Here is a 25,124-nt window from a genome sequence, read left to right as displayed (position 1 = left end):
TCTTCATCAGTGGAGTGAGTGATGTGGCAGGATGATCATAAGTCTCTTCCTGCTCTAGCCTTCTCTATTTTACCCTTCATGTTTCTGAATCAAAAGTATCTTTTTCATGGAAATCCAATAGTGACGCACTTTCTAGCATGCATGAGCAAAGCAGTGTAGGCCACCTTGTACAATTTTGTACACCTGGTTCTGGTGGTTACAGCAGCCTTGTGTTTCTTCCATTAGTGTAGTTATGCCCCGTTGCCACATACCCTTGCAAGCCATTAAAATTGCCTTTATGGGATTCTAATAAGGTTGCCAGCTTTAGCAAATAAAAATACAGGACACCCAGTTACATTTGAATTTCAGATAAGCAGTGGATAATTTTTTACTATAAGTATGTTCCAAATGTTTACCTGAGGTTCAAAGGAAATGAAGTGCCTTGTAGTTTATCTGGCAACCTTAGGATTGAACAAACCTGAGGCAGGTGCACAGAACAGCAAAGCATCTAGAAACTATGTCCTGAGGAATATGAAGGAACTAAGAGGAGCCCAGGGGAGCTATTTAACCTAGAGAAGCAACTATAGAAAGCTGGAGTTACCACCTGCTAAAGAACTTTCAGGAGGACGAACTCTGAAATGCCAGAGGACAGAAGCAGGACTGACTAATGGGGAGGGCCTGTTGAAGGCACATTTCAACCTAATATAAGAACATCTTAACATATATTTTCACTAAGTATTCACAAAAATAAATGGGAGTTCCGATGTAAATGTTTCATCACCCACTTGTAATAATCATCTCTTAGACATTTTCAATGGACATCTGCTTACTGGAAAATATTACAGTTAAAAAAAGCCACTTGATTTTGTGTAACCCGGCATTTCCCAAACTTGTTTGGCTCTGGAACCCTGGTTTCTCAAGCACTATGACTATGCTACAGAGCGACTGTTCTGAGGAACATACATTGGGAGACAGCATACCAACCACCCCCAGGCTGTCTCACGAGGTAAAGCTCCTTTCAGTGCAAAGGGAGGCAAGTACTCTTTCCGTCCACGGATGCCGAGCTGAGTAAAAAGTCAGGCGAAGTGACCACTGATACGCAGCCTGCAATGACTGCATTGTGCTTTTTTGAGAACTTCCAAGAGAATTGCCTCATTTTCAGAAAATGGAATAGGGCATATCTGAGACACAAAGAAATTAAAGTTACCCAGAGTCACCCACCTCAGAGGCAAGACACAGAACCAAATCCTGGGATCAGGCTCCGCCACCGCAGACAGCGAGTTCTGCCCTGCAGCTGTCAAATGTTTTAGAAGTTTCATAAAACTAATAAAAAAGTACCGGATGAAACACAAAGTTCTGTTGCTTTGTAGTAAAAATGAAAAATATATTGTGCTTTAACCTAATTAATTCTTTTTATTAGGAAATGGTACATATGTAACTTAATCCTGTTTTTTTAGCTTTGTAGTCAAAATGATTTTTGTCCAAGCCAGTGAAAGTAAGCCGCTTGGACATCTGAACTGAATCTCCTCTTGGCCTTGTCTGAGTGCAGCGGATTCCTTCCGATGTCTGTTTCTCTCTGGTATCTATTGACCAGATAACCAAAGGAGATAAACCCTGGCCCCTGGGAGTTAATAACTGTGTTTGTTTTCCAGCTGCCTTCACCATGATCGGCACCTCCAGCCACTTATCTGATAAGTGCTCCCAGTTTGCCATTCCTTCCCTGTGCCACTATGCCTTCCCGTACTGCGACGAGACCTCATCCATCCCGAAGCCCCGGGACCTGTGTCGCGATGAATGTGAAATCCTGGAAAACGTCCTGTGTCAAACAGAGTACATTTTTGCAAGATCAAATCCCATGATCCTGATGAGGCTGAAACTGCCAAACTGTGAAGATCTCCCCCAGCCTGAGAGCCCTGAAGCCGCAAACTGCATCCGGATTGGAATTCCCATGGCGGATCCTATCAATAAAAGTAGGTGGTAACTCCTGACCTTCCGTGCTGCCTGGGGGCCAGCAACCCCATGGCATAGTGAAAACTGGACCTCGATCTGTAGCAAGGATTCTTACTGGTAAACAGGCAGATTACCTCCCAGTGGGCTAAATGCTGTGTGGGGGCGGAGCTTTCAGTGGTGGATTAGATGCTGTCCCTATCCTCAAGAAGCTTCATGAAGATGATAATCTTTAAATATGGTTGCTGGTTCTTCAGTGACTTAAATAGAATTGCCATTTGACCCGCAGTGCCAGTGCTGGCGGGTACACTCACAAGAATTTGAAAAAGGTGTTCAAACAAAAACTTGTATGCAAGTGTTCATAACAGGTCTATTCACAATGGCTGAAAGGTAGAAACAACCCAAGTGTCCATCGGCGGATGAGTGGATAAACAAATTGTGGTATATCTATATAAGGAAATATGATTCACCCATAAAAAGGAATAAAATCCTGGGGTGCCTGGGTGGCTCAGATGGTTAAGCATCTGTCTGCCTTCGGCTCAGGTCATGATCTCCAGGTCCTGGGATCGAGTCCCACATCGGGCTCCCAGCTCAGCAGGGAGTCTGCTTCTCCCTCTACCTCTGCCTCTCCCTCTGCTTTTGCTCTCTCTGTCTCTCTCTCAAATGAATAAATAAGACCTTTAAAAAAAAAAAAAAGGAATAAAATCCTGTTACATGCTACAACATGGCTGAAACTTGAAAGTATTATGATAGCCAAAGAAGCCAGAAACCATTGTATGATTCCATTTCTATGAAATATCCAGGATAGACAAACCCATGGAGACAGAAAGCCCGTTCGTGGTTACCAGGGATGGGGTGGGGGGCTTGGGGAGTGACTGCTGAGTGAGTATAGGGTTTCCTTGGGGATGATACAGGTGTTCTGGAGTGAGATAGTGGTGAAGGTTGCACAATATTTTGAATGTTCTAAATACGCTAATGGTAAATTTTATGATACGTATATTGTACCACAATTTAAAATACATATACATGGAGCTTGCCTCTATCCACTGTCCTCTCAACTCTGTTCCTCTATAACTTCCCATTCACCTAGCATTAAACTCACTGGTAGTTTTTTAGTTTCCTTTTGTAATTTAATATTATGCTATTAGTTATATGGATTAATGCATCTAAAACGCTTAGAACTATGCTTAGCACTTAATAATAGCAATATCTTCATTATTACTATTATTTTATCATTACCCCTCCATATTTTGATTTATTTCAACTCAATGGATTTTTGCAGTGCTTTCAAGTAACAGCCTTGTGGTCCCCTGGGAAGAGGACTTCCTTCTCAAAAAGACCCAGTCCATCAGCACAGAGTGGCCCTAACTTCTGTTAGAAACCCACATGCACTGCTCCTAGTGAACATTTTCTGGGAACTAGATTCTTTATCCCACGATTCATGTCTAAAGACATCAAGCAAAAATGGAAAGAAGAGTTCAGCTTGAACCTTTCCTGAACCATTCACTATGAAATTACTCCTGTGCCCCCGAGTCCCGCCCCCAGTTCTGATTTTTGTGTGTGTGTTCAGTATTATACTTGTGGAGGACTGGTTTTATTCCTGACGCATAAGCTTTAAATCCTCCCAGGAATGTAACTGCCAGGCAGGACCGGTGTCCCAGCCCAGCAAGCAGGGAGACTGCCCACATGGCCCCTGACCAGCAGGGAAGCCTTAGCCATGAGGTTAATTGCAAGTCCTTCTTCCAGAAACTGCTGTCTGGGAGCTCCAGCATCTCTTGTTTCTTTCTCACAGTTTGGGCCATTCTCCCTTCCGTTTTTCAGATCACAAGTGCTATAACAGCACAGGTGTGGACTACCGGGGAACCGTGAGTGTGACCAAATCAGGGCGCCAGTGCCAGCCGTGGAATTCCCAGTACCCCCACATGCACACCTTTACCGCCCTCCGTTTCCCGGAGCTGAACGGGGGCCATTCCTACTGCCGCAATCCAGGGAATCAGAAGGAGGCTCCCTGGTGCTTCACCTTGGATGAAAATTTCAAGTCTGACCTGTGCGACATCCCAGCCTGTGGTAAATGCCTTTAACATATTCAGGGACTTTTAAAAGAGCCCCTCTCTCTCCCCCTGCCCTTAGCAGAGTCGATAAGGGGGCAAAGGAGAGTGGTAGTGTTTGCTAGATCCCAAACTATGTTTCTAAGGCAGATAAACCTTGCTGCGTCTATATAAAACACCTTTTAGGGTACCAGCTCACACCCTCTGGGAGCAAACTACTTTATTCCCACAGCCATTGTGATTAGTGGGTGTAACAGGCACAAGGGAACCAGCTCATCACAGTCAGTCATGTAGAAAAAGACATTGCCCTCCATGGTCCATGTCCACGTACAGCCATTTTAGCATGACAGGTGTACTGGAAGCCGGAAGAGAACTGTTTTCCCTTTGTCCTTGAGAACACTCATGAGGCAGGATGAATCTACAGGTGTTAGTCACGCAGGGCAATGTGTAGCTAAACTGTGTCGTCTGTGTCATCCTGTTATGCCACAGAAGTGTGGGAAGAAAATGAAATTCCTGAATCAGTTTGTTCCATTTCCCAGAAAAATGTTTGGAGGGTAGGAGAAAGAAAAGAGAATGAAAATAAGGGTGAACCCTGGAGTTTGGGACTGTTTTGGAACTGACTCTTCTTCCTGATCCTAGTTCTCATAGATGATGTCAACTGGGCTTTCCAGGCATGGAGTCCAGTGTCGCTGCGGGGAAAGCCATAGCAGGAAAATGGACATAATAATAACATCCACCTGGGGGGTATTGGGAGAATAAATGGGTTGTTAAAAAAAACTCTATGATGTCTTGAAGATAGTAAATGCTTAACCAATACTATAGTCAATATATAAAGAGGAATCTACTATAATTGGTATGTAGTCAACAGAGAGAGAGGAATGTTTGCTCTCAGTTTAGCGAATATTATTTGAGAGCCCACTGTGGAGCAGGGGTTTTGAAAGAGAAATAAAATGTGATTCACATTACAATCACAATGCAGTGCGTATGATGCAATAGAAGTTAGCACGAATGTTATGGAACAAAGAGGAAGCTAAAACATACCAAAGAGGCCCATAGGAAGAAGTAATAAAAATGTTAAAAAGAAACTTTAGTGATGAAAATGTGGGAAACTATTATTCTATAATTTCATTCTTATGTGTTACCTGTTACTATATTGTCTTCTCTTGCAAAATTATTTTATGGGTGGTTAAACATGCCAAGTTTGAGAAAGAGGTGACCAGACCCCTTTTGTATTGCTGGGCTTTAAACTGCCTTCATATACAGCATAAAGAACAAATTATGAAGTAAAACTCTTCCAGAGCCACCATTGGAAACTTCAAAGCAAATTATCCGGTATTTTTTAAATGGTGTGCCCTTAATAATTCATGACTTTTCCCACATGCTATATTCAACATTAATAGGAAAGGAATTAAAATAAAATGTAGATTTATAATCATTTACTTAGCTGTCCACCCCTTTTCATAAACCAGATAAGGTACAAAGATCTATAAGAGAGTCAAGGATGAAAAGCATCGCTAACTGAGCACCTTCCATGTGTCAGGCATGGTGCTTGGGGTTTTCATAGGCTTTATACTTGCCCTTACACGGTGATGGGTATTATTAACCCTATGTTGCCGATGTTACACCCAACTACCTAATGGCATGTCTGTCTGACTCCAACCTCATCTTCATGCTATTCTACCATGCTATCTCAGAATACTGACATGTGTCCTTGAGGAGACCAAATGAATTATTTCAGGAAAGAAACACATTGTACATTCCTCTCTGGGTAAATGCAATTGTCCTTTGGGTGACTTCTGACCCTTAATTTCCAACTAGAAGTAGGGAGGTAATTTGTTCATAAACTGGATGATTTGTTGATAAGCTGATTCAAGCCTTATTACAATTAGTTTAGTTTAGTCAAGACTCTAAATTATACCTTAAAAAGTATGGTTTTCATTTCAGTGACCTTCCTGAAGCAATCAGAACAAATACAGACTCTGAGGGATGAAAGAAATCCTTAAACAGTCTTTCAGACTGTGGATATAGAGAGAAAGATCACTTACATCTCACAAAACACTTACCATGTGCCTGTACAATGCTCTGCACTTGACATATTCATGTGCATTTAAAACTCATATCCACACCGTAGGGTAAGTGTTAGTGTAGTCCACTGAGGTTCAGAAGGGCTAAAGGACTGGTCTACATCACACAGATGATGAGATTGGACCGGAACCCTCCTCTATCTACATATAACTCTGACCAAACTCAAAGCTTACAGCTCTTTTCCCCAGACACGCTGCTAGCTCCCATTTAAAGATTTTTTCAGAAATAGATAAAAGAATGACAATAGGCTGCACCTCTGGATTCTAGTGTACAGATTCTTATAATATGCTATGACATCAAAAAGTGTGCCCTTACTGATGAGGAAGTCCACCCTCGTATTACTCTGTATTAGCGTAGTATTAATCAGTACAGTGATGTTAGAAACCCTGAGACCCTTTCTTTCTGAATATCAGTCCACAGAGGACAAGTTAACATTCTGACCACTGGTTAGTTCTCGTCATGTGAGAGATAAATTTAGATGAATGCTAAATCTAGAGATGACAAGGCAGTTTTCGCCACTTACAATAATTTTTATCAAAAAGAGCGTCTTCACTTCATGTTGAAAGGAAACAGTTCCTCTTGAATTCTTCAAGCCAAGCCACAAGTACATCCATTAAAGGCACAGGGAATCCTTGACATTGATCAAGAAGCAGCTGCTGGGAGGCCAGTGGCTCCCCAAGGGGAGAATTAAAGAAGAAAACAGGTTGGCATCAGCTGTTGTCACTGGGCAAGGCTTCTCGGAATTGCCCCTCGATAGACCACCTCTAGCAACTTAGTCATAATAGCGTAACACTTCCTGTGAGCATTGATTTTCTTTCTCTTTCATTCTTATAAAAGTTATGAAAGAGAAAGTAGGAATTTCCTGCCCTCTTTTACCATATGAGAAAACCAAGGCCCAGGGAAGTGGTAGGACTTACCCAAGATCACCAATCAACAAATAGAAACCAGGTCTCCTATCTCTAGGACCACTCACTGCTCTTTGTTCTGTACCAATGCTTCCCAAACGGCAGAAGTTTTGTCTCCCAGGGAACATTCGGCAATGTCTCGAGATATTTTGGTCACCATTCCTGGTTGTGAGATATTACTGGCATCTACTGGGTGGAGGCCAGAGATGCTGCTAAAACAAGCTAAATGCACAGAATGACCCATACAAAGAATTATCCAGCCCAAAATGTCAACAGTGCCAGGGTGAAGGAATGCAGAAACTGGATAGGAATTATACAATTTAAACTATAGAATAACAATAACATTAAACAACAATTGCCATTTATTGAATGCTTCCAATGAGCCAAAGACCAAGAGTTTTTTATGCATTATGTCATTTATAATAGTCCTATAGCCCTGTGAGTTGGGTTTTATTCTACCCAAGAAGAGAAAACTTGAGACTTAGAATAAGTAACTTGTCCAAGGCCCCATGGTTAATAAGAATTGAACTAAGGACTCAAACCTAGAGACGGTATGTGTGTGTCTGTTGGATGGATAGATGGATAGATAGATAGATAGATAGATAGATAGATAGATAGATGTTGAGAATAACGTTTCATCTTACAATGAGCTGAAAGCCTGTGGGGCAGATTTGAAATGCGTCCTTTTCCTTCTCCCTCCCAAATGGGATGGAGTTCCTACATTCTTTAGTTAAGTCAGAGTTAAGGAGATCTCAAAATCTCCATGTGGTGTCTCATTTGCCTACCGATAATTTGTTTTCGTTTCAACCAAGTAAGGCTAAAAGAAGTATAGGCCTAATTAAATGCAGAATGTGAGCCTTTGTTGTACTTTCTAGAATAAAGGCATTTGAGAATGGCCTGCCACAGACCGTCTTATCAGCAAACTTTCACTCTAAGACAGAACATAAAATTAAACACAACCAAATATGTCTGGTGTGAACTCTGGGGATTGGCTCTGCTAGGACACTGCTTGTGTCCAAGTAGTGCTGGGAGGAAGTGAAAGGACCAAAGATATTTTGGGCAAGACCTGACCTGTCCCTGACCTCTCATCCTCCATGTCATTCACTGAAACTCAATATGTGTTGAGCTTCTATTATGCTTCAGACTTTGTGAATAGGGTAGATCAAAGCATGCCCTTGTGTAGCTTACAATCTAGTGAAACAATTAGATGGTAAAAATATGAATCACGTTAAGCACTGTTTCATAGTTCCCAACGTTTTTGTGCACTGTCATGCACTTGGCATTTTCATGATGACTGTTGTCTGTTCTTTAACACCAGCCTCTGGCCTATGATTTAGTTAATGCTCAATAAAACGTGTTCAATGAATGAATCCTCATAATCACCACAGGATAAAGGTATCCTCTCCATTTTACTGATGGAGAAGTAGAGGCAATGTTGTTTTTCCTCAAGCCAACATTCAAACCAGGTCCACAGGACTGTAGGTGCAGTCTTCTGTCTACCATGGCACAACTACCTAAAGAACAAATTCTAGATGATTCAGAGGAATAAACATTCCTTTCCCGTTTTCCTCTTTCCTTTGATCATTATGGACTCTCTAGATCTTTGGGATGCTGTCCATTGATTTTCTTGTTTGCAGCTCCACACATGCAGGAGTGGAACCCCCAGCCACAAAGGCATCTACTCTGAGAGACCCTAGGTGCTCCACTCGCCTCAGCCCCGATGAGGACTAGCTCCATGTGGGGCTCGCAGCGTTTGCCCATTTCCCATTAAATCCAGCTCTCCTCCCTCCCGGCAGCCCCAGGTCCCCAGTCCTCAGAGTTGGCCATTTTCCCTGAGAGCCTGCCTGCAAACCTTCATTCACTATGCCTTTACCTCTAGTCACTGTGGCCACCTTCCAAGCCAAATACTGTGGGTTGGGTGGAAACTACGTCGAAAAAGAAACATTTGCCTATGTTCTTTCCAACTGGCACCTAGGCACACCTCCCAGGTTCACAGTTTCACTGTAGACCTTATCATTGCTTTCTGACACAGCCCTGTGGGCAGAACTGTGGAAAATGCCTGTTTCTCTGGGAGCAGCTTTGGCAGGATCTGGCCATTTTACTTCTACCACGTGGCTTCTCTTCTTTCTCTCTCCCTCGCTAACTGAGGTCCCCCATTTGTTCCTCTCTTGACTTGTATGGGGAGGCCGAATCTTAATTGTATTAGTGCCTTCATATTCGAACCTCAGCCCTTTATTTTACTCTAGATTAAGTTCAGAGGCCACATTTCTTCCGCCAGCCAGGCTGGCATGCCTGAGAGACCTCAATAAAGGGTCTCTCCCTCTACCAAACAGCTAGAACTTCCAAGCAGTGGTATGGTTTTGACTCCTTGACCAGCATCCCCACAGAGTGCCCACCGATAAGAACAGTAGGGGGCCATTTTGGCTACACTGGCAGTTTTCATACCTGGCCTGTTACTTTCGTATTTCCTTTTAAGTCCTTGGCTTACAACAGTTTGCCAAAGGGCACAGCGCCCAGTTCTGTGCCTGAATAGCCCTGACTTGTCCCATAACCTTACAAACACTCGCCCTGGGTTCTGCTTTGTCACAAACCATTTTCTGCAATGTGGTGGTTTACAGTTCAGGGCAAGGCAGATGTTTTCCAGATTGCGAACACTGCAGTTTTTAACTCACTCTGTCAGCGGCCTTCTCCCATATTTCATAGAAGACCTGTTGTAAGGCAATTTGTCTTTCAGCCATTTCTTCAAACCAAAATTGAACATTACAGTGAATGGGATGGTGGGGAGGGGGGATGGAGGGAGGAATAGAGCACGGCTTTGTATGGTTTGAAGTTTTCCGGAAGAGTTATTTTTATGCTACAGAGATTTTTCAAGATGTACTTTATTCTCCAGTCTCTATACATTTTCGACAAAGTAAAGAACAATAGTTACCCCAAACCTATAACGAAGTCATGTTCCATAAACATTTTTAACCATAAAATAATTTTTTCTCAAAGATTTTTTTTATCGTTCTCAAAATATATTGAGTCATGTATCCAGCGTGTCAGCTGCTCTAGCAACAAGCTTTAGGAAGCTCTTAACTCTTTTGGCCCACCACCATGCCAACAGGAAGGGCTCCTTGTCACTTTAACCCTTTGGTGACGGAATTCTGATATAAGACCACAATGATCTTTGATATTGGCTTGGTATCAGCCACAGTTCTGGCATGAAACAAAAGGCATAAGCAAACACACCATGGAGAATTTTATGGGCCCAGCACGCTTCCGCTGCGCTACTCTGCTAACCATGGAGAATTTTATAAAGAGACTCTTTATGAAGGTGTTGGCAGAATTAGGGGAAACCAATAAGGTGAAGAACCCAGGCCAGCAGAAGTGGGAGGCATTACCGTCCTAGGCTTGAAGAGTCAAAGGAATGATTAGTTACCTTACCTTATGGAGCAGAGCTGAGAATGAAAAGAGAGCCGTCCAAAGGCTGTGGCCTTTGGTGGAGGGAGGTAGCCAATCCTCTGCAATTTGGCAAGGAAGGAGCCTGGAAACAAACATGGCAACCCATATTCCTCTTGCCCTGGGCAGTTCTTGTCCCTCCAATGTCTCCCATTGGCCCAACCTAACTGGAAGCCAGAGGGTAAGGGTGCCCATTGATACTGTCCTTAGAAGTCAGCCTCAGCATGGAGCTGAGGAGAAAAGGACTGATACTGGATCTGAAGACACTCAGGGAAAATATTCAATCACTAGCTTTAAATCCGTTGCTTCACAAGAGAGCCAAAAGAACAATAGGGACCTAAATAAGGTATGTAGACTCAGTTTATAAAATCAGAGAACGTTGAGGGGAACCATTGAAATCATCCAGCCTCTGTTTGAGCATTGCCAGAGACCTTCAGATACAGGGACATCTCACCACCCCGCAGAGGTTATGGGATGGCTCCCACTGCTTAAAATCTGCATTTGTAAGTCTGAAACCAAAACTTATATGGGAAATCTCCTGATTTTTAAAAAATGTTGGCCATGAATTCAAATTAAAACCTAATAAGGAACAAGTCTATGTATTAGATGCATTCTGTAACCTCTGGTATCATTTATTATCCACATTTGAAGGTACCTATCACATCCTTCATTCAATTTTTAATTTGGTCTAAAGAGCATGTAGCTCTTCCAACCTTTCCTTACCCATCTTCCTTTTCCTCTGAATGTTTCTTGTTTTTTTAAAGCCTTTCTTAGAAATGTTGCTCTTAGAAGACACCTTTTTTGGTGTTTTTAAACCAGCGAGGGTAGAAGACTATGATGCTTTTGATCATCATTCAGTATTGCCAGTGAAGGTACTTTTTTGCTAAAAGTACCATATATAACATTTTTTGGAGCAATTTCATTGTACTGATGCTGGATCCAGCTGAGCCTTCAAGTCTTCATTAAAACTTACTAGCCTTCTCTTTTCCTCTTTTTTTTTCTTGGTTTTGTTACACCAAAAATTATTTAGTAGATTTGCTTAATCATGGGCTTCTATAAACAAGAGCTTTAACCTAACTGCAAGCTATAATATTTATTTGTAAAATTTAAACTGTTGGTTTTGGGTCATTATTTTAGCCTGCTTTGTATGAGCCTCTAAAATTTTATTTCTGTAGGGGCACCTGGGTAGCTCAGTCAGTTGGACATCTGCCTCCGGCTCAGGTCATGATCTCAGGGTCCTGGAGCGAGCCCCTCATTGAGTTCTCTGCTCCATGGGAAGCCTGCTTCTTCCTCTCCCTCTGTCTGCCATTCCCCCTGCTTGTATACTCTAGCTCTCTCTCTGTCAAATGAATAAATAAAATATTTTTTAAAAATTTAGAAATAAAAATAAAATTTATTTCTATAGTCAGATATCTTTCCTAAATTTGGGTCATTTTCAAGTTTGATAAATATGTCATCGTCAAGTAGTTGATGATAATGTCAAATAGGCAGGTTCGCTCAAGCTTCGCTCTCTACAATTTGAGGTTGATTTGCTGATTAACACTATTAGGGTACAGGCACATGGTAAATTACAAATCTATCTAATGATAGATTATCTAGCCTTCCGTCTTTGGTCCATAAAGATATCATGGGTCACTTGATCAAATGTCTTGCTGAAAGTTTAAATGTGCTTGTTCTACCACTCTAAAATAATCCTATCAAAATGAAAGAGATTTAATCTTATAAAACCTATTGAATTTTGGCACTTAAAGATTGGCGCAATTAAAAAATGGGCAAAGGACTTAAACAGACATTTCTCCAAAGAAGATATACAAATGGCCAACAGTATATGAAAAGATGCTCAATATCATCAGTCATTAAAGAAATGCAAATCAAAACCACAATGAGACATATGATCCAGGAATCCTACTTCTGGATATATACCCAAAAGAACTGAATGCAGAATCTCAAAGAGATATTTGTACACCCATGTACATTGCAGCATTATTCACAATAGCTGAGAGGTGGAAGCAAACCCATCGATGGATGAATCCATAAAGAAAATGTGGTATATACATACAATGGAATATTATTCAGCCTTAAAAAAGAAGGAAGTCTGACACATGCAACAACATAGATAAACCTTGAGGACACTTTACTGAGTGAAAATAAGCCAGTCATAAAAAAATACTGTATGAGGTATCTAAAGTAATCAAATTCATAGAAACAAAAAATAGACCAGTTGTTGTCAGGGGCTAGAGGGAGGGGGAAATGGGGAGTTACTGTTCAATGAGTATAGAGTTTCAGTTTTGCAAGATGGAAAAGTTTTGGAGCTCTGTCGTACAACAATGTGCATATGCTTAGCACTACTAAACTGTACACTTAAAAATGGTTACGGTGGTAAATTTTGTTAATTTTTTTTACCATAATTAAACTTTTTTTCAATAAAAGGAAAAGATTAGCCCAACTCTTTCCTTTTATAGAGGAGAAAACTGAGGTCCTAAGAACTTATAGAAACTTCTAGTGAACTCATGTGGATTCTAGTTACTAAGATTTTTCTCAAGTGCTCACAAATGAGCACTTATTGTGGTTAAAACATTGTGTGCTGTGGTTAAAACATTTGCTAAAGAGGGGCACCTGGGTGGCTCAGTCGATTAAGCATCTGCCTTTGGCTCAGGACATGATCCTGGGGTCCTGGGATTGAGCCCCGCATTGGGCTCCCTGCTCAGCAGAGAGCCTACTTCTCCCTCTCCCTCTGCTGCTTTGCCTGTTGTTCTCTCTCTCTCTCTCTGTCAAATAAATAAATAAAATCTTAAAAAACAATATTTGCTGAAGAGAAAAATTTTAATCACTATATATGGCCAGAGTCTTTTTAAGAATTAATTTGAGAATACATAATACAGGTCATCTTCTTGATATTTCCATCATTGAATTGAGAGACCTAATGGCGGACCTAGCATGCCAACTAAAGACCTAGTTAACACCTTTTCTCCTTTGGCTTCTAGGCATATATTTAAATATCACTGGTGCAGGCTCCTATCTGCTACAGACCCAGTTACTTTGTAATTTTCAAATAATAGATGATAGCAATTCCTATTTGTTTTCTATGGTTTTCATTTCTTTTCAGACATGATTATAATTTAACATTTATTTATTTATTTATTTTTGGGATTCTAAGGTTCTATAAGATTTCTTCCCCACCTTTGCCATATTGAAGATCTAGGGATTTTTTTGTTTTAACTCAAAGTAATATCCCAGATGATGTTTCACTTTATGAAAGTACCTCTTGAATAAGAAATCACGTTTACCTTGTTTTAAGCCCTAGGATAAGAAAGGAGTATTTTCTCCATTATATTTAATTACTAATCAAACTATTGAATATCTTTGCAAAAATAAAATAGGAGTGTCAGATGTGACCTGTGATACCAAATTGTTGATTTTTAAAAGGAAATTAATCATGTGATCCAGACTAAATAGTTGGTTTCAAAAATCCCAAGTATTTAACTTGATGTAACTAATATGTGCATTTAAATTTTAAACAGTTATTTCGAAGTATTAAAAATCTTCACCATTCTAATTTTCCACCAGGTTTCTTTGTAATGCACTGAGGGTGTCCATTACCCTTTAAAGTGAATAGAAAGAATAGTGTCCATTGTTCTAATGTGATTCTGTTTAATAGTGTAATCCCCAACAGATATTAGCCCTCATTAAAGGGAGCCTTGGAATCTTAAGGAGAATGATGAAGAACAATTCCATACAGTATTTTAATTTTTATTAGTTATATAATTTTGAAAGCATAGAAGCCCTGAAGGCAGACAGGCTTGCATTCCAACCCAGACTCCACCACTTTCTGGCTTTGTCAAATTATTTGTTCTTATCTTAGTCTTAATTCGTCTACATGTAAAATTGAGATGACACCAAGTACCTGGTTAAAGTGTTGAATAAAAATGCAAGGCTGTTAAAAAGAGGTTGAGCAAATGTTAGTTTTCTAATTTTCCATGAGTAAGGTTAGTTGTTCTGTGGAATGTTTTTAATGTGAAGTTTTTTGAGCCAGGCTGACTCCCTTCTGGCCTAATGCGGAGAGAGGTGTGTGGGGAAGTAAGTGTGGTGTATCACAGGTTGACAATAGGCCGAAATTCGTTTTCAGTCACTTCCAACATGGCCGCGTATTGTTCTGCTTGATTATTTCCCTTGGCAAGAAGACACTCTGGGCTCGTTTGCATATCCTCCATGTAATCAGAAAGAGCCAAGTTTGCCTGTGTTTAAAGGATTCAGCTTCTTGAAGTTTGTTCTCGTGCAGACCCACAGGGGGATTTGTCCCAGACCTCCCATTTACAATCACAGGCATTCCGTGAATAATCTGATATGGAATGAGTACAGAATAGACTCCTTTGTTTGCCAGACAGGTGAGAGCCCTACTTTCTCTTGTTGCTAAAAATCTGGGCCAGAAAAATGACTAGAGTTACGTGAGTACTAAATTAACCTCATTCCTTTGTAATCGTTACCCTCATAATGATTTCACTGAAAATCCAAGAATAACAAGAGGGATTCCCCCCTACCCCCGACCCGGCACACACTAGGGTACTGAGAGATTTGAAAGTGTTTTTATAATGTTAATAATCATAGCATCCAACAACTGTGTGGCAGCTTTCAATTTTCTTAAGTTTTGTCAGGAACATTATCTCTCACACGAACCAAATAAGATTGGTAGAGCAATTATTCCTCTTAAGTAAATGAGGACATGGGGGTCAGAGAGGTTGTTTCCTGCTTGAGGTTATTTAGAATTCCCTGCCCAAAAGTTTTATCTCTGAATCCTTTTCTACTCTAAGGGTAAGGGCTAAACATCAAGTGACTGAGTTGTAATAGGTACTAGAGTAGATACCTCCTACGTTCCTTCATTTACTGTTTAAAACAACCCTATGAAATAGGTATTACTCTTCTCATTTTGCAGATGGGTTTGCTCAGAGAGGCTAAGTGCTTACTGAAGGTTGCACAGATGATGACAAAGGCAGTCTTCAGAGGTTTCTGACTCTAAGACACACCGTTCCTTTATTCTGCTATATCATCTCTAAAGTGTCTACATAGATAGACGGACAGACAGATAGATCTTAGATAGACAGATGATCTCATCTGGATCTACTATATTCCTGATATAGAAGATCAATCTATCTGCTAGGTGCTGTGGTAAACACTTTTCATTTGATTTCTTTCTCTCTGTCCATCCACCCATAGACATGCGGACACAATTGTTACAAAAGGACCTGAGAACAGTTCCTAGGATGAGAACCACTAGAATGGCCTCCAGAGACGCCTGGGTTATGTGTTACCTGCCACTGTATAAAATGGGGAGTGCGAAAGTAGCACATCCGGCAAAGCTTCCGTGTCCTTCCCCACCGTTCAGACCTCCCTCATCCTTCCTACATTTGAGAAACACAAGAAGTCCTACCACAAGAGAAGGGGTGCCAAACAGCGCCATTCTCAAATTCCTGGCAGTGCAGTAGAGGGTCTAGGGCAGGAGATATGAAGCCAGACCAACAGGGGAGAAGTCCCAGCTTTAGAATTACTAGCTGCATATCCTGGAGCAGGTTACTTAACCACTCTGTCCCCTCAGCTTCATCACCTGTAAAAATGGGCATAAGGATGGCACCTGCCTCACGTGGGGTTGGTTGTGAGGATAAAATGAATGAGTTAATGAAAAGCACTTCCAACAGTACCTGGCCCGTATTAATAATAATAGCTAACATCATTTTGTTCTAGAAAACACTCAGTAAATATTAAAATCGTTATTTTTAGTATACGCAATAAGTAGATTTTACTCCTCCCCACGCCTCTCTGAAGATTAACCCACAGCACAGCCCCAACACCCGGGTCTTGGTGCCGTCTGTTTATGTAGGGAGAAGGCAGTGTGATTTAGTTACTGCTATATCTCACTGAACAACAGGTTCCCAAAGCAGGTGTGTGCAAGAACAAATTCTGTATAGTATATTCTAATTTATATGTACTAAGGAAGCTCACAATTTAGAGGGACTTTCTGGGTCTCTTGACTACTCTAGTCCTTCTTCCCCTGTTGCATTTCCAACAACATATTGTAATTATCTTTTCTCTGTTCTCCTTCCCCAACCATGAGCTCCTGAAAGACAAAGGACATACCATATTTAACTTTATATTCCCAGTACGTAGAATAATGTTTGGCAGTAGTAGCTTTTGTTTATTGACTTACTGAACAAGTGAGAGGATGAGTGAATGGATGCATGGTTAATTCTAGGTTAAGTAAATAATCATCTCTAAATTTGGGGTCAATCTGGATTTTCACACTTTGGATTTTCTTCAAGCAAGATAGTTGATGAGTTTATTGGTGATCAGGGCCTGTATTATGTAACCCCTCTAATTATTGCCCATAATTCCTTGTTTGTTTTGTCAGTCAAATAATTTATTATCGTATGCCCAAAGTATTTAAAGGTCAGACTCAAATCGATTTTTAAAAAGTATGCCTCGTGTCCTTCTATATATATTATATTCTCTTCCAAGCAATGGTAGAGTAGATATATAAGATTTCAAAAATACACTTCAGAGTGTTAGCATTCATAATTACTGGGCTCATATGAAATCATTTAAGAAGAATTCTGGGGTTTCAAAAGGTGTCACGTTATTCAGTGATGCTATGCTGGAGGGAACGGTAGACACCATCCAAAATAGATACTTCATTTGTGCAGACGAGAAGAAGTGAGGCCCCAAGAGGTGAATCGTTTGTTCAAGGTCACATCAGGAACTGAGTCAGGTCCCCCATATTCTCAGGCCAGTGGCTTTATGGACCCCGGGACCAGGATTCCTGAGTGACATTGATTCTGGAAGATGCAGGACTGGCCCTGTAAGTCCAAACCAGCCAAGACAAGGGCCTGATTTCTGGAAGAACACATTGTAGTCGTTGATCTGGGCTGGCAGCCAATGGAAGAAGAGCCCTGTGGTCCACATGAATGCTCTTGGGTATATACAGTCCATTCACATGACGTTTAACTTTGAAGGTGTCAGAGAAATGCCGGTCTGCTGCTAAAGAGAGGCAACATCAGAGGGGGACCCACACACATGCAAAGGCTTCACAATGTCCCTCTGCAATTTTTAAACACTTGAACTTTAAACTTTTAAACTTCAATAAATTATGTTGAAGGTTTGATAGAAACAAATTGTAATAAGCAATGGTTCCTTTTTTCTCCAGTGAATTTGTGTGTACAGAAGAATAGAAGGTCATTTTCAACTATGCGATGTAATATTATACATGTTATTTGAACTAGTGTGACTTTTGCTCTTTTTTATTTCTGTGCCCAGATTCGAAGGATTCCAAGGAGAAGAATAAAATGGAAATCTTGTACATACTTGTGCCAAGTGTTGCCATTCCTCTGGCCATTGCCCTGCTCTTCTTCTTCATTTGTGTCTGCCGCAATAACCAGAAGACCTCGTCACCACCTGTCCAGAGGCAACCGAAACACGTCAGAGGTCAAAATGTAGAGATGTCAATGCTGAATGCATATAAACCCAAGGTAAAGTTAGCAGTACGGAGCTGCATAGATTCCGCAGGCTTCGGGTTAAAGCAAAACTTAGCACCTTCCCCAGCTTAGAAATCAAATGATCTAGACTCAGAGTTTACAAGCTCTAGAGGTCAATTTCAGCAAACTGTACACCTGTAACTTTATCCAGGGCACCTGGAACATTCTTTCATCAGTGTGTCCACGTCCGTGTCAGGCCAGCCCCATCACTGCCTTACCATCGAGTCTGGGCTAGAAAGAATCCTTAGGACATCATCTCTCCTAAGGATTCCGAGTGTGAGCTATTTTGCAAAATTTCAAAGAAGGAAAGACCATACCCTTCCAATCAAACTGAAAGAGATGAACAGAGAAAAAAAGAAAACATGGTTTACTAACTTTTAACTGTCAAAAAATCCTTTATATTGCACAACAGCGTGCATAGATTGTACACTTAAGAACAGTAAGTTTTATGTGATGTGCTTTTTTGCCACAAGAACAAAACCTAAGTCCTAACCTAGGAGCTCAGTTAGGTTTAATACCTAACCTAAATCCATTTCTCTTTGGTTTAAGCATATTTAAAGAGAAGTGTTGTCCTTCCTATAATCTTCGAATTCTGTTGTATGATCGCCCACCTTAGCCTTCTCATCTCTGTGCTAATTCAGCCCACTTCCTTTTAGTTCTTCCTCCTCATCTTTCAACATGTGGGTTGCTCCAGGTCTTGGCAAGAAACCCAGGGTCACCAGCCCTTACCTTAAACGGAACACACACACCACATCTTGAAGCTGAAATACAACAGAGCCTTTCTCTCCAGAAAGCCAGAACCTCAATCCCAGGCTCTCGGCAAAGAGATTTCATTTAAATAATTCAGAAGACATCCAAAAAGCCTGTCTTTTCTTCTTATTCCAACTCCATAGGACATTCATTCACTCATTCTGCAAATATTTATCTTCTCTGTGGGTTAGTGACCATATTATTCATTGGACCTTCATAAAGAGAAGATGCATCTCTTTAATAAAATTTTAGAGAAAAATGTCTTCACACTCAAATTAACTAATCCTTTTAACTAATTAGTAGAGTTCCCTGTTGGGGCTGACTCTTAGCCCCTCATTTGATTTTAGTCTGTGTTGCAGTTAGATTTTTTTTTTTTTTTAATTTAAAAAGTCTTAAGACATTTTTCTGTTGTAGTCATATTTGTTGGTAAGGTTTTTGGATTTCTTAAGTGTTAAAAATTCATTTTTTAAGTATTCTGTCCCAAGCAAAACCACAGTTCTCTTAAGTCTGAATTTTTACCATTAAAAAAAAAAAACCCACAGACCCTGAAGACAACAGCGTTCACTAAGTAGGTTAGGGGACAGGTAGCAGTGGGGGTTCAGTTGTTTCTCACATCCTAGCTGCCAGCTAGCCAGCTTACGTCCATTACAGCATGTTAGAGAACATCCCATCTAATCCTTACAAGGGAGTAGAAGAAAAAAGAGGGGTTAATGAGGTAACACCCTGTTGAACTTTTACATTTCCCAAGCTTCAGAGTTCTAGTGCAATGGTCTTTTTCCATGAGCATCTTTCTCCGTTATTTCTGTTATTAAATGTTGAGAAACCTTAGAAATGCCAGAACTCTGGACAGGAGAGAGACCCAGATCATCTGGCTTACAGCAGTCACCTTGCCCCTGCCACCATCCCGGAGAGGCGGGCTCCTCCGGGCTGCGGCAGGAACCATGGGAAGAGTTCTTTCCATTTGGGAAAACTGTCAATTGTGTAGGTCAGCCTCAGTCAGCAACTCAATTCCATTATTAGCAGAGGTTTGTTTTGCAAAGCATGATGTCCAAGAGGCATGATGTTTTGGGTGTATGCAGTCTTTCCAATAAAGATCTCAGAGAGCTTTGTGGCATAAACGGAGAAAGCTAATGTGTGTTGAGGGATGCAGATTGCCAGGTACTATCCCAGGAGATTTTATACTCATCATCTCATTTAGTCCTTGCAGCTATTCTATAATATAGATGTGATTATTGCTACCACACAACCAGGGTAACTGAGACTTCTACAGATTAAGTAATTTGTCCAAAATCAAAGAGCTAGAGATTGGAAGAGATGAAATGTGAACATAGGATTTTTCATGACTAAATAAAGTCCTTGCACTCGCCTGACGCCATAATAACTTTTTCACGGGACAAATCATGCTGGGAAGGGAGAGTGGGAGGGGGTCAGGCAAACAACTGAGTATGATTCCATTTGGTTAGTTTGGGCTGAACACTAACCACAGGCATCACCCTGCCTTGTGATAAATCCTTAAGAGGCTTGTCTAACAGTCACACGTCTAAATGCTATAGCTTCAGTCCTGCCAAAGACATGTGAAATTGGGCCAGAGCAGTAATAGTCCTCCCTCCTCCATGGTCGTAGAGACAAATGTAAAATATCCTGGGACAAATTTTCCCAAAGACTTGGTGAAGTAAACATGGTTTTCATGATTTCTGAAGTGTCCCTTGCAAAATCTCCCAGTGCCAAGATTTCTCCAACCCAAGGCTTAAAATTCAGCCTTAAATAGCTCTCAAATAATTCTGAACCACACCGTAGGTCAGAATGACTCGAGTATCTTTGACGGAGTTGAGGAGGGGAAAAGAAACAACAAAAACAAATGCTCGCTCTTTTTCTCTTACTCTCTTAAGAGATTTGGCTCCAATCAAATTTGAGTTATTCTGTTGTTTGTTTTGGTTCTTACTGAGTGCCTTTCCTGGAAAAAGCACAAAGGACTTCGTAGACCTTAAAGAAAATTCTTAACTGTAAACAATCACTCTCTAAAAGTGCTTTGAAAGGTCACTGACACATAAATATTACATGTACCTATAAAAGTTAGAAGGAAAGAACACACACAAGAAAGAAAGAGAAAAAAAAAAAAAAATCCTGAAAACAAACGCCCTACCAGCATAAAATCAAAAGGATATTTGGAGGCCGAGGTGTTAAAGAAGAAAGCATGGAAGCTGGTATGCCCGAGGCTTACTCTTATTTTGCCTTGGTCAATTCAAAAGTCAGAGGCTCCAGGATTTTTATTGATCCAAATGAATATGCCCTTCAGGTTTTAAATTGTTTCTCTTTCTCTCTACTTGCTGAGCTTCTAAAATCCCCTGCAAGTGTTGGGATTAAGAAGAGGCTCCTCAGGGAGATTAGAAACCCATACCCTTCAGAGGGGACAATAGCAGTCATGGACAGACTGGTGGACAGACCTGGCCTGGGTGTCCAGAGAGGTGAGTGAGGCAGTTGGAAGTTAGACCTCGATGAGGTTTGAGTTTCCTGCTGATCCGTGGGGAAAAGAAGTCAGTGGGCCAGAGAGGCACCTCAGCGCTGAGCCACGAACCGTCCGGAAATGGAGATGCTCCTCTGGCTCTAACCGCAGCCCCCTGCCCGCCCCCTTGCCCCGTGGCCCTGAGAAGCCACTTGGCCTCTCTGAGTCTTACTTTTCTCAGTTGTTCAGAGAATGAAGTAGATAGACCCTGTTCATACAAGGTACTGTTCATTTGTTTTCCTTTTATTTTGTTCAGCAGGAGATTTCAAGCCATTCAGTTGGATAAGATAACCTCCTCTCTTTCCCGCCTTTAAAATCCCCCGATGAGTATTCTAGCAATGCATGAATTAAGTAGGATTCTTCTATATTGCATTACAAATGTTATGATCCGGGTGGGTGTTATTTAAGAGTACTGTGGAAAGTGAACCTTCTCCAAGAAGCCTGGGAAACCCTAACTTCCCTTCTCCTGGATTCTTTTCCTTTGCCCTCCGCCCCCCCAGTTGTCCTGTGTCTGAAAAACAGGGCAGTGTCTGTACAGAGAACAGGCTGTGGAGCACTCTCCTTGGGAGGGAGAAGGCGTCAGAGCCTCCCACTCAAGCACAGCAGAGCGGTGGGGGCTTCTGTCCTTCCCTCTGTGACTCACCTGTGTGGGATGTGGGCGCCAGAGAAGTTAAGAGGTGGAGGAGCTTGAGAATGGGGAACAAAGAACAGTTGGGGGCTGGGGGGGGGCACAGCCAAAGCCTGAATAGGCCCGTGGGTCAGACTCCTGCAGCTCTGGGCTGGTATAAGGAACATCTGGGGGAAAGCAGGATTTGCCTCGCGTTCTGAAGCTGGTGACTCTATTTTATTTCTCAATTTACCCTCATCTCTTGCCAACTTCTCTTTCTTTGCTTCCAGGCAGTTCCTCTCCCCTTTTCCTTTCCAGCCAAAGTAGCTGCTGAAGGTGCTGACACTTGATTATCTTCTCTGGGCCTGTCCCCTTTGCCAGCAACATGCTTCCATCTAAAAAGCCCTGCTGTGGTCTGGCTGCCCCTTTTCAACCCCTGGCCTTACCCAGTGTCACCACACTTGGTGTTAAAATGTCCTCAATAGCTTTTCCACTCAGTCCTTAAAGCCTTTGTCTCCCCAGACTTCTGAGCTCATCATTCTATTGACAGGGCCCTCTAGGGAATCACCAGTGATGTAATTCAATCCAATGGCCTTTTCCAAGACTTTATCCTCTTTAATTTCCCTGGAGCCTTGGATATTCTGAACCACCATCTTGAAATACTTTTTCTCTTGGCTTTCCTCCTATCTCCTCTGTTTCCTTCACTAGTTCCTTCGGTTCCTCTTTTCCTCTCTCCCTCCTCCCCCTCTTCTCTCTCTGTCTCCCCCTCCTCCCCCTCTTCTCTCTCTCTCTCTCTCAAGCTGATTTCATCCTCTGGCATTGCTTTTGCTCCCACTTGATATACATTCCCCAATCTGGAAGAACCAATGTCAAGTTATAAAATTCTTCCTCCCTGCGCCTAAGGATCCATACTCTTTGGGCCTAGCTTACCTTACCAGCCACATTTTTTTCTTAGTCGATTTCTGGGAGGTAGTTTGATATACTTCAAAGGGCAAGGACTGTAAGGAGAGAGAGATGATTAACAAATCTCAGCGCCATTGATTCCCGACCATGAGGTTTAAGCAAATTCTCTGACCCTTTGTTTTCTCCCCTGTAAAACAAGGACAGGAATAGTACTTAGAGATTTTTTTTTTCTTATTTGGAGCAGGGGGAGCACAGCCATTCATATACCCTTGACCGAAGAACAGTCCTCCTCTATCGGGGAAGGTCATCCTCTTCGACAAAGCGTGCAGCTTCGGGGGGGATGTGCATGGAACACTGAGGGAAGGAAGAAGGGGACACCCCCCAGGCAGCCAGATCAGCCAGATCAACCCTGGCAATCAAGGGGGTAACAGATGTCGCAGCCAGATCACCCCCACATCCAATCTTTTTGGCACTTTGAGATAGCGTGTCTGGTACTTCACAAGTACTCGCTAGCTAGAAGTTACTATTATTTTTGTTACAGTGATGATATTAACAACCACAGATATTTTAATCAACTACCAAATGCTGTGCACAGGATAATGTGGGTTGTGAGGAAGCTCTAGGATCCAGCAGCCCCCATTACCTGGGGTGAGGACAGAAGCAAGGGAAGCACAGCAAGGATACTGGAGGGAGCTCTTTGGACAGCTCTGGTATTCCATTCCTATCTGGTTCCCATAAATGCCCCTGCCCACACCCTGTTGACACCCTGGGTAAAATCCATCAGGGTGGAGAGGGTCTGATAGTTGGAGCTAGGAGGCTGTCCAGTACAGAGCCTCAGCTCCAATCTGTGTCTGTAGAAACCTGACTTCCAGGGAGAGTGAGTATTAGAAGTGGATATATTATAAGTGGTACTAGAAATAAGCTAAAGTACATCACACGCATTATCTCAATGGGATCTCTCTTACGACCTTATGAAGAAGGAGCTAATTTGAGCCTGATTTGGGAGTGAGAAAACTTGAACCCAGCTCTGCCCAGGTGCGTCCCCATTGCTTCCGTGCTGCACTCTACTGCCTAATTTTGAGGCTGACCAAATGCCCGAGCTCAAGTTCTGAGCACTTGGTGGCTCAAGCTGACACTGGAAGTACTGGCCTCTGTTCTGCCTGTTTCCAGGCAGGAGCGAACGTCTCCCCTTGACATTATCAAGTAACCACCACAGAATGAACCCTGGTCACCACCAAACATTCAAACTAACCATCAGAAAGTTACGTGACAGAGAAAAGAATTGCTTCCGAAGATAAATCACTTCCAGAGAAGTGCAGCTAAACTCCTGGCAAATGTGGCAGACTGTTGGTTGAAACTCCCTCCAGAATTTGATGGCATAAGCTGGAAGGCATTTAGTTCGGCTGTAGTCTTTGAAAATGTCCATAACCTCCCAAAATGAAACAGCTGTGGCCTTTAAGTTTTTAAAACATAATCATTTCTGTTGAGGAGTAGAGCCAATTGTTTTGCAATTTGAACACTGTTTACCTCAGAACCAGTAAAATGCACAAGAATGGAAAATAGGCTTTGGAGTCAAGCAGATTCCTGTCAACAGCTAAGTCCAGATACTGAGAGAGCTCTATTTTTATATACTCTCCAGGGCTCTTGTGCCCCACGCAGGCAAAGGCTGCTGTGGGAAGGTTCTGTTCATTTGTCCCAGTCAACCAATGGGGACAACAGAGAATCAACCAGAGTAAGGTCTAGATCAGAGACCAGAGAGCAATTACACCTTGACATTCCACTTTTATACCAGACGGCTTTACGCTTTTAAAATTATGGAGCCCTTCGAGGATCAAAATGGAAACTGCCAATTATTCCCAGAAAAATGCTCCAGCTTTGGAGTCAGACATATTGGATTTGCATCTTGGCATCACCCCTTGATCGGTGGGCTTCTTCAGGCAAGCTGCCTAACCTCTGAATGTCTTAATTTCCTGAAAGATCCATAGGACATCATAGTGTGACTCGCATGGGATTGGGATGAAGCTTCAATGAGTAGATGCAGTAAGCACTGAGAGAGCAAACAGAGGGCTTGTGCAGTAGTCACTAGGAAGACAGGCTCTGCAGTCTGACATCATGACCTGCCAGCTGTGGAATCACTTAACCAGTCTGTTTCTCGGAGTTGCCATCTGTAAAATGGGGCTAGTAGTCATAGTGACCGACTTCCTGGGGTTACTGTAAGGATGAAAGGATTAATATGTATAAAGTACTTAACAACTTAACATATCAGCATTCCAAAAACAAATTGTAGGCATTGTTATGGTCTCAGGGTCTGGCACAGGGCAAGGATTCAATATATGGTAGCTATTATTAAACTCGAAGTACAGACATCTAGGGTAGGAGCCGCTGTGTCCTCAGTCTTCATGCTTCTTGCATGGGTCCTCACATACTATTGCCATA

The 25,124-nt window shown here is 41.8% G+C and overlaps 1 protein-coding gene across 1 annotated transcript in view; it reads left to right on the top strand.

Moving 5' to 3' along the window:
• The window catches only part of ROR1 (receptor tyrosine kinase like orphan receptor 1), a 306,022-nt gene that overhangs the window by 268,704 nt on the left and 12,194 nt on the right, over positions 1–25,124 (top strand). Inside the window, exons 7-9 of the mRNA XM_032396112.1 lie at positions 1,632–1,949; positions 3,748–3,993; positions 17,708–17,919. Of these exons, the coding sequence (XP_032252003.1) occupies positions 1,632–1,949; positions 3,748–3,993; positions 17,708–17,919 (776 nt within the window). The remainder of the gene's footprint in view (positions 1–1,631; positions 1,950–3,747; positions 3,994–17,707; positions 17,920–25,124) is intronic.

This window comes from Phoca vitulina, unplaced genomic scaffold (genome assembly GCF_004348235.1).
Source record: "Phoca vitulina isolate PV1807 unplaced genomic scaffold, GSC_HSeal_1.0 scaffold2, whole genome shotgun sequence".
Classification (NCBI taxonomy): domain Eukaryota; kingdom Metazoa; phylum Chordata; class Mammalia; order Carnivora; family Phocidae; genus Phoca; species Phoca vitulina.
This window is presented reverse-complemented; position numbering and strand designations above follow the sequence as displayed.